At 34.4% G+C, this 16,300-nt stretch overlaps 2 protein-coding genes across 3 annotated transcripts in view; one reads left to right on the forward strand and one right to left on the reverse strand.

The window, feature by feature from the left end:
• Positions 1-8,760, forward strand: part of LOC105348335 (micronuclear linker histone polyprotein) — a 32,260-nt gene extending 23,500 nt beyond the window's left edge. For both annotated transcript variants that reach the window (XM_066074745.1, XM_066074746.1), the window contains exons 23-26: positions 5,466-5,621; positions 6,578-6,673; positions 7,410-7,532; positions 7,922-8,760. In XM_066074745.1, coding sequence (XP_065930817.1) covers positions 5,466-5,621; positions 6,578-6,673; positions 7,410-7,532; positions 7,922-8,035 — 489 coding nt within the window. In that variant the 3' untranslated portion in view covers positions 8,036-8,760. The remainder of the gene's footprint in view (positions 1-5,465; positions 5,622-6,577; positions 6,674-7,409; positions 7,533-7,921) is intronic.
• A 5,910-nt stretch (positions 8,761-14,670) lies between these two features.
• Positions 14,671-15,992, reverse strand: LOC117681901 (chitin deacetylase 7). The gene is made up of 3 exons (XM_066075130.1): positions 15,564-15,992; positions 15,079-15,171; positions 14,671-14,843 (listed from the first exon to the last, which is right to left on the reverse strand). Exons 1-3 carry the CDS (start codon positions 15,952-15,954, stop codon positions 14,671-14,673), a joined length of 657 nt encoding a protein of 218 aa, XP_065931202.1. The 5' UTR covers positions 15,955-15,992.
• Positions 15,993-16,300: the final 308 nt, after the last annotated feature.

The raw sequence follows: 16,300 nt of genomic DNA on the forward strand, positions 1-16,300 counted from the left end.
CAAATTTGAACATTTTTCATGGAAATCAACTCTGTCTCCAGCTACCTGGGTGTTTGAAGTTTATTTTAATTTAAGGCAGATGTCTAACTTGTAGGTTGTATCTTACTATTTTAGCATGGTTAGAAGGAGACTAGAAATCAAAATAGATTAGATATTCACTAAATATGATTGTTAGCTTACTTTTTTTCATAAAAACAAGAAATCACAAGCAGGACAGCTGTCTATTTGTTAATTAAAATGGTGTAAATCATAAAATAAACAAATAATTAGGATCAAATTTTAGAATCATTGATGATTGTTTTCAAATATGTGTGAGAAATGACTCAAGGAAATTGCCATAAGTTTCATAAAATTAGGTTAAACATTTTTAACCATGACTTTTTATGAAAATCAAAAGATGGGGGGGGGGGGTGGGGGGGGGTGGTATACATGTAAGGATATTTCTAAGTGATGTGAAGCTTTTATCATGATTATATAATGTAGATGCATGTTGTATTGAATAAGGTTTCTTTTCAAAGGTGGTTGAACAACAATTGACCTCTAAAAGGTCAGGTAAAGATGTTTTACTATGGAGAACCCTGTAAATCTGTGTTTATTAATGGAAATTGGAAATGGGGGGTTCACTTAAATGGCCATATTTTTATTAAACCTCAATGGAATTGGCAATATGTTGTATTCTTTTTCTCAGAATTGCATTAGCTTTCTTAGTCTTTTCATAAAAATGTTAGTGTACTAAGTTAAAGGTACAAGGAACAGTTTCGGATAAAGTACCGTCAATATTTTTGTAAAATTGAGAGTGACTGTACTTGAAGGTTTATCATTGTTGCGTAGATTCATGAAATGAATTTTAATGATTATCAATAGTTAGAGGGGTGTCTCTTGTTGGAATTGGTAAGCAATATTAAGGCCCCTGATTTTAAGTACATGAGAAGCAGAAATAAATTGTGAAACTTGCGGCTATGACAGATATGTTGACTTTACAGTGAAATTGAAGGTTACAAACGGGAGGTTATATAACATGAAATGTAGGTGGATGGGATATTATATGCCTATTTAGTATTTACTGGGTATGAGGACAATAGCAAGTTTATTGTCCCCAAAGACAGCAACTATTTAATGAGGCAAAGCCAAGGGAAATAGTTGCTGTGGAGTGGGACAATAAACTTGCTATTGTCCGAATAGTCAGTTAATTGGTATTTCATTATACAGAAGAAAACTTTATTTGTCAGCGATGCACAATTTCTTGATGATAAACAAATTAGAGTTAAATCAAACTTTGTATTTAATGATGCGATCTTATTAGGTCAGAGGTGTTCCGAGTTTAAGGTGATATGGGACACTTCCATGTTGTGACGTATTGTTTATCGAAATAAACAATAAAATAAAGTGTAATTATATAAGTACATGTAGTTTCTTTTCAAAAATGGTCACATAACTCCTTAGCACAGTGGGTTAGAGGGTTACTAGGAACCTGTAAGTCATGAGTTCGAATCCCGATGGGGTTTTTACAATTTTTACCTTTTCAAATATTTTTAAAAGCTATTTTTTGGTTAAATATTGTAAATATTGATGACTATTCACCATGGGCAGATAGCATGGATACTATTTTAAATTAGATAAAAAGGCATGTTTATGCGGGCGCCTTCTAGTGATCAATTTGTCCGTCTGTCCATCTGAGATGGCTTGACAGGAGCATAGCTTCTCTCCCCTTGGCCCAATCTGGCTCATACCTCATCCACAGGGTTCCTTTGGTTGAAGGATGTGCAGTGACCTTGAACCATGTTTTTAGGTATAAGGTTAAGGTCATAGCAGAATTATATATATAAAATCCTTGTCTGGGGCATATCTTTTTTCCCTTTGGTCCAATCTGGCTAATACTCACAGAGTGTCTCTATGGTTAAACGATGTGCAGTGACCTTGCATGAAATTTCTAGTTAAAGGGTGAAGATCATATCGGATCATGCAAAAATCCTTTTTTGAGAGCATATATAATTTCTGCTAACCCTTATTTGGCTCAGACTTCACATAAGCAGAGCGTTTGAGTAAAGGGTGAAAGGGTGTGTAGTGACCTTGAACCTATTTTCAGTGAAAAGAAACTGTGAAGGTCATAGCAGAATTATATTTTTAAAAATCCTTGTCCGGAGTATATCTTCTCTCCCTTTGCTCCATCAGCCTCATACTTCACCCACATGATGCCTTTGATCAAAATATATGCAATGACCTCGAATGATATTTGTAGATGAAGAGTCAAGGTCATATCAGATCACACAAAAATCCATATTTTAAGAGCATAGATATACTCAGTCTCCTTTTAGCCCCAATTTGGCTAATATTTTACCTTTACAGAGTTTATTGGTTAATGGCGTGCAGTGACCTTGAACCAAGTCTGTCAATGTGAAGCAAGGTCATAGCAGATCTTTTTAAAATTAGTTTAAGACAGTAGATTATTTTCCAAATATGCTTAATCTTGGTCAGATTGAACAAAAATGCATGTATGTTAGGAGGAATGAAATTGAATTAAAAGTTCTATGCCAGCTGGAAAAATTTCAAGTTATAGCTCAAGGTCAAAGCAGAATTCTCTGAAATTACATAAGCGGGGCCCTTTGAAATGTTCACCATTTCAATGTTGTCTGTTTCATAGTAATTTTACATAGAAAATATTCACAGAGGTACAGTAAAGTAAACTTAACATCGATAAGTTTCTGACAATTAATGACGCAACGAGCACACAGTACGAAAGGTCAACCCTTTGAAAAGCAGTGAAGAGAAAAAGTTGCTCAGAATTATGTTTTAAACAAAATTGATTTTTTACGTAAATTTTAATTTTGCATTCTGGGTTAAGAAAAAAGATGTTAGTTCAAGGTAAAGTAAACTTGTACCTAAAATGAAGTCAAATTTGTTAAGTCGTACTTAAACACATTGGTTTTTTTTGTTAAGTCGTTCTTGAAATGGTTAAGGGTTTTTGGTTAAGTCGTACTTAAAAACATTCGGATTATGTTAAGTTGTACCAAGAATCATTCGATTTTTTTTATCTTTTTGTACATAGGTTTCTTTGTTACTAGATAAAGAACTCTGCTTCTTAGACGTACTTCTAGCGTTGCTTTCGACATTAGCGGAAAACCCACTCGTTGCTTTGCAACGAGCTTTGCTCTAGTTCTTCTTATTCTTCTTCTTCTTATTCTTCTTCATCCAAATTTGTCCAAGCCGTAACTTAAATACCCTTTGACATTTAGACTTCAAGCTTGGAACATAGGTAGATGGTATTAAGAAGGAGTGCACGCCACCAAAAGTTTTGACCTTGACCTATTTTGTTCTTCAAGGTCAAGCTTTTTATAAAAAATATTGTCTGGACCATAACACAAGACTCCTTTAACATACAGACTTTAAACTTGTATCATAGATAGATGGTATATAACTTAGTTGAACCTTACCAAAATTTTTGACCTTGACTTAGAATTTTTATTTCAAGGTCATATTAGAAAAAACTTCATTGTTCAACTCCTGAATATACTTTGACAGAAGGACTTCATACTTTGAACAAAGAACAATAATAATACACTTAGGTGTACTATAGAATAATATTTGACCTTGACCTTGTTTTACTCAAGGTCAAATTAAGAAAAAATAATAAAATTTTGTCTGGGTCATAACTTTAATACCCTTTGACTTTTAGACTTCAAACTTAGAACATAGGTAGATGGTATTGAGAAGGTTTGCACGCCACCAAAAGTTTTGACCTTGACCTATTTTGTTCTTCAAGGTCAAGCTTTTCATAAAAAATATTGTCCGGACCATAACACAAGACTCCTTTAACACACAGACTTTAAACTTGTATCATAGATAGATGGTATATAACCTAGTTGAACCTTACCAAAATTTTTGACCTTGACTTAGAATTTTTATTTCAAGGTCATATTAGGAAAACCTTCATTGTTCAATTCCTGAATATACTTTGATAGAAGGACTTCAAACTTTAAATGAAGAACAATAATAATACACTTAGGTGTACTATTGAATATTATTTGACCTTGACCTTGTTTTACTCAAGGTCAAATTAAGAAAAAATAAAAAAAAATAAAATTTTGTCTGGGTCATAACTTTAATACCCTTTGACATTAAGACTTTAAACTTGGAACATAGGTAGATGGTATTGAGAAGGAGTCCACGCCACCAAAAGTTGACCTATTTTGTTCTTCAAGGTCAAGCTTTTCATAAAAAATATTGTCTGGACCATAACACAAGACTCCTTTAACATACAGACTTTTAACTTGTATCATGGATAAATGGTATATAACCTAGTTGAACCTTACCAAAATTTTTGACCTTGACCTTAAAATTTTTATTTTAAGGTCAAATTAGAAAAAACTTCATTGTTCAATTCCTGAATATACTTTGACAGAAGGACTTCAAACTTTAAACAAAGAACAATAATAATACACTTAGGTGTTTTATTGATTTATATATGACCTTGACCATGCTTTACTCAAGGTCAAATTAAGAAACAAGATGGGTCTGTGTAACATATAGCTGACATTATTCTTTTTCAATTGTTAAAATTGCCCCATATTACAATCCTTGGGGAGAAGGGGAGACATGTGTTTTTTGTTAAAAAAACAATACCCACTAGTTTATTTTTTGAAAGAATTTCCAAGGCACTAGTATCTGTATTATTTTGCACAGATAGTGCTGCCTTACTTCACATGCACATCGAACATGCAAGTTGTTCATACAGAGGGCAGAAAGTCTGCATCTATTTGAAAACCCTGACGGCACTACATCTAACCCAGAAACTAAATGATAGTAAATCCAAGAAAGTAACAACGTAACATTGACTCGTTTCCATCGGTTTCTACAAAAACGTTCCGTTTCTAAAATCCATGCGATCATTGACATTGCTTGATCTGCCACTATATGTGGTTGCGCAGGTGCAATGTTATAACATAAACAGGAGAATGGTCTACAATTATCAAGGATTTTAAAGTATATGTGCCTGGATATTAGTCTGTCTTGTTTTTTTGTCGTTCATTGGATATTCCTTGCCAGTGCAGTGGTTGTCATATTATTTTTGTTTGAAACGCGTCTCTACAAGTCTTTTCATCCAAGGTAACGTGTTCGGGTGTATGAAATACCTGAATGCGGTGAAGCATGAATAGTGCTCTCAGCTTATATAGGGGGTGTGTAGCGATGAGCAGAACAATAGAAATCGACAACTAAAATGGCGGTAGTCAGAGATAAAAGTGAAATAATGCATATTTATGAATTCATGTCAGCTTTAAGAAAAAAATTTTTACTGCCAATGAAGATTAAAAAAAATCATGATACAAACAAATCAACAAGTTATATGACCAACAAAAGTGTATGATTAATAGTTATTGACTGTGCTATGAATTGTCTCCTTGTGCACTTATATGAAATGAAGAGTTATACAGTGTAAATATCAATGCTTTGGAATCTTTGTTTAAAAGATGGCGGGAATGTCTTCCCCAAGGAAGGCTACAATAGTAAAAAAGCCTGAAACCTCCTCAAGTGGGACTAGTTCGTCTGAAGATGAGGCAAACAAGACACAGAAAAAAAACCAACCTCTGTTATCTCCAACAAAAAAAACGACATCAAGTTTAAAGGTCAGTATAATCTGTGTGGTGAGGTCAGCAGCTGTCTGCATTGTGAATGAGATGTTTCATATATCTTTTTAACAACTTATCTATCCCCTGTTGTTATAATTAAAAAAATCCATCACCATCGTCATTTTGAAAATTTTAGACTGGCTCTTCTGTGGCATTTATTTGGCTGTGATTCATGCAAAATTGATAGGTACAAAAATATCTGCTCACCATTCATTTTCTTTGCAGAGGTTGTACATATTGAAATGAAATTTGGTATACAAATTTATCATGATAATATCTAGGTCAAGTTTGATTTTTGGTCAAATGTGCAATTTTTTACAAAGTTATGCCCCTTGGACTTAAAAAAATTCCAATTGTTTGCAGTTTCCAATCATTTTCTTCACAGAAGTTGCACATATTGAAATATGATTTATGGTAGTATACTGATCTATCTAAATAATAACTAATTACTAAGTCGTTTTGATTTTAGGGTACGACCAAGCAATTTTAAATAGAGTTATGCCTCTTGGACTTTGAAAAGTTCCACTGATTTTCAGTTTTCATCATTGCAGAGGTTGCACATATTGAAATGAAATTTGGTATACAGATTTATCATAATGTCTAGGTCAATTTCGATTTTGGTTACAATCGAGCAATTTTCGATACAGTTATGCCCCTTGAACTTACAAAAATTCCAATTATTTGCAGTTTCTGTCCATTTTCTTCGTGGATGTTTCCAAGGGAGGAGGGGGGCATAAGTATTTCACAAACATCTCTTGTTATGTGTATAGTTGAGCATCATCATGATTGATGTGTTTCTCGGTGGATGTACTTATATGGAGTTACACTGAGATTGTATACTTATGAAATGCTTTTGAATCTTTGTAGAGAAGATGGTGGAATCATCATGGTTGTAATTTTATTGTCCTCTTCATCAATGTTTTGTTCAGTCTCTTTTGTTTTATTTTCCACAGACACCCACAAAATCTCCCAAGAAACTGGTTAATTCTGAAGGGAAAAAGAAGTCGAACGATGACGGTAGTTCTGATATGTCTGATGTTCTCCCTCTGGTAGGTGGTACTGGTTTTATACAGTTTTATTCATCAGTGTGTGTCAGTAGAGAAAGGTATCTCTTACAAAAAAGCTGATCAGTCAATATCAGGATACATGTAAAAGGGAAATCATTTCAGATTTCTTGAAAGTACATGGCCAATTTTGACTGAATTTGGTAATAAAGTTCTGTGGAGAAATATAAATGTCTTTGTGATTTATGCAGCTGTTTCTTCCCATAGGTATGTTATTATCATTTACACATTAGAAAAAATTAGTTTGAATGTACCATTGTTTACATATGCAAATAAATAAAAATGATAGAAACTTCAATTCTATAGGAAAACAAACATGTTCTTATCTGTGTGAACTTTTTGAAGGGTCAAAGGTTTTAGGGGTTTTTTTCGTTCAGTGTAAATCTTGCCCTGCTACACCTACAAACAGTTTCGCCCTATTTTAAATATGCCCAGGCACAGTTGTTTTCAAAGAAAGATTAATTAGGACATTGGAATTCGCCCAGTCTTCAATTCGCCTTCTGACAATGATGGTGAAAGGTGTGAAAATGAAATGGAGGCAAATATTTCCCTGAAGACAGTGATCTTTGTAGTAGCTTTTGGTTCGACAGTTGCATTGTCATAAAAGTAAACACTTAATGTGTTTAAAATTTTAACAGTAAATGTAATGACTAAAGAAAGAACTGATAGACTGACTTCTCTTTTTAAAATCCTAATTTCTATTCTCTCATTTTGATTTCAGACTCAGAGCAGCAGTCCTAAGAAGTCTGCCAAGAGACCCCCACCCCCCTCCTCCTCCTCCAGCGATTTGTCATCAAGTGACAGCTCCTCGGAGAGTGACGACGGAAAAACAGGAAGTCAGAAGGTAGTGTTATCTTGTTTAATACTGCAGGCAACTCGGTCTCTGTATACTGTTTAATGTAGGATCTTATGAGTTCTTTGCGGTACTTCATATGATACAGAAATCAACCTAGACATAGAAAAACATAGAAATACACAGGAAACAGAAATTGTTTTGAATTTTTGATTACCTGAGGTAAATTTCCTGTTTCAAATTTGTCTTTTGTTGTTTCCTATGGCAATGATATGAATGTTTTTAGTGTTAAAATGATACTATTAAAGCTATTTAGTATCTTGTGTTTCAATACAAAATTGTAGCTAAAGTGAGATATGTTACCCATTGGCCTCTAACTGGTATTTAGAAATTGAGTTATTTTAGCAGTGGCTAATGGGTTTTATTTTGACTCTTTTCAGCAATCTGGGCTCTCAAAGACACCTCAACACACTCTCAAGACATCACTGAACACCTCAATGAAGTCCATTAGTACTCCAAGTAGCCTAAAGACTCTCAAGAAGAAGCAGAAATAATGGGGCACCCTCAATACAAAGCTTGTATTGGAGTTCAAGTATACAGAGTACCAGTATATGATCACAAGAGTTTGACTGACCTGATGTCAGAGAGTATTGTTAATTGGGCACTGAATATTGTTAACTTAGTGCTGAATATTGTTCACTGGGCGCGGAATATTGTTACCTGGGCGCTGAATATTGTTCACTGGGCACTGAATATTGTTAACTGGGTGCTGAAAGTACCTGTACAAGATCAGAATTGACCAGATGTTAAGCTGAGAGGTCTGTAATGGTGGCAGACATACAGGAATATGGTCATATTAGATTCAACATAACCTTGTTATTGTGTCCTTTGGACCAATGTGTGTATACATAATCTGTTGGTTATGTGGTAAATGATTGCATTAATGTGTATGTGCAGGTCTTCGTATGAGTATTTAATGGAATATAATATTTGTAAACTCTTATCTACATTTTAATATGTAAACACACAACTCCAGAAATGTTTAAGATTTACACCTTACAGGTTGTTGCTCTGTGCACTAAGTGTTGAAAAGGTGAATGTTTATTAATTTTAATGATTTTTGATATGTTTTTATTTATGATGGTGATTGTAATGTAAAGTAACAAAGCATGATGATGTTCATCCAATTGTTAAGAATATCCAGTCTGTTTATGTGTTGGAACCATGGGCAGCATTAGTTCTTTCCTTTGATCATGTTAGGAATAAAATGTAGCCAGTAGCTAAGTGTTGTGTGGTTTTTTGCAATGAACTAACACTTACATGGAATTCATCAAACACATTTCCATTCTTCCATTAATGTCAAAGTACGGTACTCATTTTACACACTACAGTTATTCTCAAAGTACCCATTTTACACACTATAGACTCATTATACCACACGAATCAAGTTGTGGAAAGTACAAGGACAGTACGTGACAAAATGCAGGTGGTGCATTCTTCTCACATCCGTGACTCGTCATAGTAATCAAAGATTCATCAGTACAGAAATGTCTCCATTTTGGCATTAAAAATCCTTTCATGGTAAAATTTTCAAGATAATTCAAAAGATTAAGGTTGTGTAAACGTAATATATTTGGCATGTATGATATTTAGAGGAAAATTATTTTTCAACAGATTAGAATGGTTTTGATATAGTGCATTCCAGAATGTGTGTGTGTTTTACACACACATAATATATATACAGGGTTTGACATTTAGTTAATTTTCAGTAAAAGTACTAGGCTAGTTGGGTTACTTCATTATTTTTATGCCCCGCCATAAAATGACTGGGGTATAAAGTATTACCCCGTTTGTCAGTCCATCCTTCTGTCATCCCGTCATCATTCACTTTCTGATCATTATCTTAACAACCATAGCACGCATTTAACTCAAATCTGATATATGGTTGTATCTTTTGAATATACAGGCTGGGTTCGAATTTGGCACCGGTCCAATAATTTTAAGCTCACCGAGATAAGTAGGGGGAGCTTGCGCCATACCGTCGCAAGTGGCGTCGGCGTCCGGACCTGGTTAAAATCATTGTTACAGGTCCTGTATCTAAGTTTTTGCTTGTCCTATCTTCACCAAACTTGCATAGATGATGAATCTGGACCTACTTATGGATTTGAAAGACTTGGATGCTGAATCTGAGCCATGAATTTCAGATGCTGGAGGAGATTCAGGTTTTTGGAGCAGGTACCCTTTGATAGCCATTTTTATGTTACTACTGGTCCTAACTTCACCAAACTTGAATGGATAGTGTGTCCTATTATACTGATGCACCTTGCAGGCTTCAATGCTGAATCTGAGCCATAGGTTTCGGATGCTGGATGAGGTTTAGTTTTTTGGAACAGGTCACATGTTTTACAGATAGTAGTACTATTTCAAACTTGCATAGTTGATTTAACTATAATATAAATGATTCCTTGATGTAGCTTCAGATGAAGAGCCTGATTCCATTATCAAGGATGCAAAAAAAACCTCCTACCTCACTCAAACCTGCTTGATAGATAGATGTGTTTGTTGTTAAATGATATAACATGATTCCTATGATATAGTTTTATGTCTCCCCGTTCAAAGGGGAGACATATTGTTTTTGTCAACTTTCTTATTCCTCTTCTTCCTCTTCTTATTCTTCTTCATCAAAATTTGTCCAGGCTGTAACTTAAATACCCTTTGACATTAAGACTTCAAACTTGGAACATAGGTAGATGGTATTGAGAAGGAGTGCACGCCACCAAAATTTTTGACCTTGACCTATTTTGTTCTTCAAGGTCAAGCATTTTATAAAAAATATTGTCCGAACCATAACACAAGACACCTTCAACATTCAGACTTTAAACTTGTATCATAGATAAATGGCATATAACCAAGCTGAACCCCACCAAAATTTTTGACATTGACCCAAAAATTTCATTTTAAGGTCAAATTAGAAAAAACTTCATTGTTCAACTCCTAAATATACTTTGACAGAAGGACTTCAAACTTTAAAGAGGCATGGTCACGATTTTGGTCAAATTCTATTTTAATGTTTTTATTATTTACAATGCTTTGAAAATTTGAGAGTCATTTGTAGAGTTATAATTAAGATACAGGGCTCACAATTCTTTGTATGTAAACAAGGCTCGTGCCCTGTTTTTTGTTTACATAGGTTAAATATAACAGTAAAAAAATCTTGTTCCAGCTTGTTTGTCTATCTTTTTATTTATTTAAAGCATAGATAAACAGTTTCTAACATTTAACACATTCGTTTTAGGTTTAAAACTGAAATTTTTACTTCAACGTTCAAAATGTAAACAAACGCTTTGTTTACATAGCGAAGAATTTCAAGCTCTGTAGCTCGCTTATAATTCAACAAATGACACTCAAATTTCGGTTGCCTATTAAAAATGCCTTTTTGAAGTATTGTAAATATTAAAATCGGAAAAATAATTTTTGACCAAAATAGTGACCATGCCCTTTTAAACAAAGAACAATAATAATAATATACTGAGGTGTACTATTGATTAATATTTGACTTTGACCTTGTTTTACTCGAGGTCAAATTAAGAAAAAATAATAGAATTTTGTCTGGGTCATAACTTAAATACCCTTTGACATTAAGACTATAAACTTGTAACATAGGTAGATGGTTTTGAGAAGGAGTGCACGCCACCAAATTTTTTGACCTTGACCTATTTTGTTCTTCAAGGTCAAGTGTTTTATAAAAAATATTGTCCGGACCATAACACAAGACACCTTCAACTTACAGGCTTTTAACTTGTATCATAGATAGATGGTTTATAACATAGCTGAACCAATCTTAAATTTTTGACCTTGACCTAAAAATTTTATTTCAAGGTAAAATTAGAAAAAGAAATTCATTGTTCAAATCCTGAATATACTTTGACAGAAGGACTTCAAACTTTAAACAAAGCACACTAATAATACTTGGAGGTGCATTATCGATTTATAGATGACCTTGACCTTGTTTTTACTCAAGGTTAAATTAAGAAAAAAATAATAAAATTGTCTTATAATCTTATATCTTATAATACGGTATGAAATGAACGTATGATTATCAAACGATTTTTTAACATATGATGTACGATATTGTGTCAAAACAGTATACATGAATATCCAATATCATTAATTAAGTATGATTTTCATTTAATATGATAAAGGTGGTCCTATATAGGTGATGCCTCGTTTCGATGAGCTTTGTAATCTGTGATTACCCATGTTTGGCTTTGTAATGCCTCGTGTAATTTGAAAAAAGGATATTTACTCTCCGATCATTATCTAAACAAATGTTGCACACATTCAATTAAATTTAAAATATTGATGTGTCTTATGAATATACATACGAGTTCATATACATACGAGTTTGGTACCAGTCCGATGATTTTTGAAAGAGTTATGCCTCTTGAACTTAAGGAAAAATGGAAAATTCGTAGTTTCTTCTCTTAACTTTTGAAGTGATGCATATGTTAAGTTTATATTTCATATAAAGTTAATTTTTTTTTAGAAAATACAGGTCAAGTTTGAACTTGGTTCCAGACCAATGATTTTTGACAGAGTTATGCCTCTTGAACTTAAAAAAAAGAAAATGAGAAATTTTCAGGGATTTATAACTTATTCTACAATCAAACATGTTATACTAAATTTTGCATTTAAAATTTTGGTCATGTACGGGGGCTAATTATGCTATTCATAAGGTTTCGGGGTTTGTTTTTTTGAAAATCTACAATTCAGAAGCTTGCGGGGGTTGGACCCACCAGGGCTTGATCCTATACCTACTCGAGGCCTCTGCATGGATGGGTCAATACAAACGGCCTCTGAAACTACACCCGTTCGGAAATCCCTGGATTTAGTTGTCTCTTTGGAATTTCATTTTTTTTTTTTTTACTTCTGATTAAAGTCACCTACCCGCCCCTTTCCTGTTTCAAAACATCACTTAATTAAGGTTCACATGAAAATTCTGCTTTCGTTCTTTTATTAGTAAAATCTTTACACATTTTACATGTTCTATTTTACACGGATATTACACACCGATGAATGTGTCAAGCGATGTGATGAGCATGCCTTGAGTGAAATGATGAGAGAAGATTAACACTGGAATGGGGCGAATGTGGACCCACTCTAACAGCTGATTGGCGGTCACAATCCACACATCCTGTTGATTTACCAGTGGTCGAGTTGTTATTGTTAAAATCACAGCTACCTTATTTCATTTGTAGAAATTCAAGTTAACAATAAAATGTTCTCAAATTTTAATTTTCGTTTAATTCGCTTACATCGATAGTGGGCGAATTTTAAACGGAGTTGGCTGTAAACTGTTAGTCCATTTTCTTAAAAGGTGAATTTCAAACGGGGCGAAATCTATTAATCATGTGTTCAGACAAAAAATGAATTAAACAATGATTTAGTGGTACGACTTTTGGCTTTATTAACGGGCTTACGCTAGAGGCTGCCCTCAGAAAGTTGACGAACTGAATGGTTGCCTCCAACTTGTAGTCGAATATTACCCAGGCCCGGCCCAGCCTTAGAATGTAGGGTTCCCTGTTTCCCTCATAGTATGTGGCAAAACTACAATCAGTTCTGCGGATGTTTACCGGTATACAGGTGTCCTATTGTCACGATCATGCATATATATATATATATATATATATATATATATATATATATATATATATATATATATATATATATATATATATATATATATATATATATATATATATATATATTATATATAATATATATATATATATATATATAAGCAAAATAAAAAAAGATAAAAGCTCCTCAAAACCCCCCTGATGCTACGTGCCTGTGTAATGAGTTTTTTATGTGATACTGAAAGTATATCTGCAGCGTATAGAAAAATGATAATGAAATATCATAATGAAAGTTTAATATTCACTGTGGTCTTTGCCGAATTTTTGTCAACCATTCTAGTATTCCCGCGTTGACCTATATTTATTTGTTGTTTTTGCTTTACAATATGACGCCTGTAAGAACGTGTTGTCTGGCAGTGTGCACCGTATGGTGACGTCACACAGACGGCTCACTTCGCAATTGTTGGAGACTCGTTACATTATATAAATAGTGCCTGTTTGGGAGGGTAACAGTTGAAATTGACACCCTGAGGAAATCATTGTCAACCGACGCGAAGCGGAGGTTGACAATGGTTTTCGAGGGGTGTCAATTTCAACTGTTATCCTCCCAAACAGGCACTATTTATTTTATTATACTGAATGTCTTAATTTTAGAGAATATTTTTACTGCTTTTATATAGAAATGACGGGAATTCTACGGCGAACCGTACGTGCATAATTAACGCGCATGTAACAATTCGTTGTGTTACCCGTTGCTAAGTGTGTTGCTAACGCTGAGGGTAATAGTATACCTAATCAAAGGGATTTTGTTGTTTTATTACAAATTAAATATTTGCGTCTATTCTGAACTGCCGGTCAATAGACTGCGATCTATTGGACCACCGGTCAATAGACTGCGATCTGTTTTCCAGACGGCAACGTATTTCAAAACGCGGGTACATGTATGTTAATGTTACAGCCTTTCGATAGTTCTCAGGGAATGTATATTCCTTTACATAGACGCTGTTTTTAGTACTTGGTGAAATCAAATTCAATGTTATCAAAATGGAGTATCAAATAATCAACAGTTTTAAAGCCTCATATAAGGTAAAAGACTACTTAAAATCTAATGGGTTGACGACTCCCCCTTCTTTGTGTAAACTAATATTAAATTGAGATGTTGTAATGCATGCAAAAGGTTTTGTGCATGTAAAAGATGAAAAAAAATCTTAGTATATTGCATAATGGCTCGAAAACCATCTGCAATATGCAAATTGTAATCCCCGAAAACTAAAAAAGGAATTAGGTAATAAAACAGTTATTTAATGCTTGAACAGTCAATAGACCAGAATTTTTTCCCTTGGTTGGCCTCGGGCAATAGATCATACTGAGCTGTTCCCTGCACCTCGGGAAAAATATTCTGGTCTATTGACTGCTAAAGCATTAAATAATTGTATAACGGATCATCAACTGCGTCTAAACCAATCACATTTCAGTATTTAACATGAAAGTATAATAATCACATATAACCTCCGTGATATAAATGGCAATGTTATAGAATAGAACATTTGTCATCGTAGTATTTGATTGTTACCTGGGAAGGTTTTGGTAGGAGTCGTTCCAGAAGTGCAAAGGTTGCCTGTCGGCGGGAAATCGTACGTGAACGGCCATTTGTAGTTCAACTGTTGGTCGTACTGGCTCGTATAACACCCAGCGTCATAAACCAAGCCGGTTTTACTCATTGCTGGAAGATAAACCCATCTCATCATACAAAGATTTTGGCATATTCTAACATTTCTAAAAATACAAGCAAAACTGAATGCTCATAGAATTCAATATTCCTCTTATCTACTCGAGTGCAAGACCCATGATTTGTATGAAAATTTTCATTAAAAACATGTATTTTGTTATAAAGATTAGATGCTTCCATTTTAGGATACCACAACAATTGTCCCCTTTTGAATTGCGATGACTCTCACCGCTAAACTCTACATCCCTGTCCAGGAACGGCAGTCTGACCCCCCTTATCTTGGTCTCGTCGACGTCCGCCGTCTTCATGTCCTGCTTAAAAGCTAAAAAAAAAAAGCAAACCGAAAACATGAAGCTCCAGAGAGAATACACAATGATTGAAAAGAACTTATCAAAGTATCCTTAATAAAAGCTCACACATAGTACAGTTTTGTATATCAATCGCCTTTTAATAATATCCTCAAACTCATGCATGTGTTTGGTTCTTTAAGTATTTGGTGCAGGTGCTGCATTTTGCAACCAATATCATTTCTTTTAACCCGATCAATCGGCCTAATGTTTCCCCGATGACTTTTAAGTTCATAATGTGTTATTTTCTGATATTGTATGCTCGTAATTCCTATTCTAATTCAAAGACTTGATATCGCCAGGGTAAAAGCTCAATTTTGCAAAATACGAAGTTGTGAAAAATGTTTACAAATAACAAATTCCTTACTTTTAAACATACTGATCAATTCTCTTTCTATCGTAGGAACAGTTCCATTTACAGAACCAATGCCGATCTCAAACCCTCCGTCAGCATACCGCTTAACCAGTCCCAGGTTCGAACTCTTATCCTGAACAAAGAAGGTTCCTCTAATTTCACAGCCGTTAGGGTTGGCGACAGAGAAGATCTGGTTATACAGGGGCTCGTATTCCTCGTTCAGGGCGTAGTCCATGGTCAGCACCACTAACTGAGGCACGTCACTCACATTGAGCCCCCCAGGCACGGCAGAGTCTAAAAAGCAGCGACAGTTGGGCAGCTGGCAGTTAGTGGCGGGGTCACCGCCGCCCTGGGCCTCAGCCCCGAGGGCGAGGGTGGTCAAGACGGTGACAATTTTGTACATGTTTCTGGAGAACCCGTACTTATCAATAATCTCAGGGCCTTTAACTCAAAAAATAGGTCTTTGGCCTACTTTTTTGAAAGTGCAATTTAACACTACAATGAAAGGTTATAGTACACAATAGGTGGTTTTTTCATTTATCATCAATGGATTTTTTTTTCATTCTGAGTAAAAGTAATCTTTAACCAAAAGAAGATATATATAATTGATCTAACAACTCAACTATGCTTCCATTTAGTAGTACTACGTTGTTACTGCATACCATTACTGATAACAAACTCTAACTGCATACCATTACTGATAACAAACTCTAACTGCATACCATTACTGATAACAAACTCTAACTGCA

The sequence above is a fragment of the Magallana gigas genome, chromosome 2, assembly GCF_963853765.1.
Source record: "Magallana gigas chromosome 2, xbMagGiga1.1, whole genome shotgun sequence".
NCBI lineage: Eukaryota > Metazoa > Mollusca > Bivalvia > Ostreida > Ostreidae > Magallana > Magallana gigas.

What these genes read in the sequence shown, in the direction of transcription:
- LOC117681901 (XM_066075130.1), bottom strand. Translation starts at nt 15,954, where the DNA reads ATGTACAAAATTGTCACCGTCTTGACCACCCTCGCCCTCGGGGCTGAG. An exon ending in ATTGATCAGTATGTTTAAAA is followed by an intron (nt 15,172 to 15,563) that starts GTAAGGAATTTG and finishes TTTTTTTTTTAG; the next exon opens with CTTTTAAGCAGGACATGAAG. An exon ending in CAGGGATGTAGAGTTTAGCG is followed by an intron (nt 14,844 to 15,078) that starts GTGAGAGTCATC and finishes TTTATCTTCCAG; the next exon opens with CAATGAGTAAAACCGGCTTG.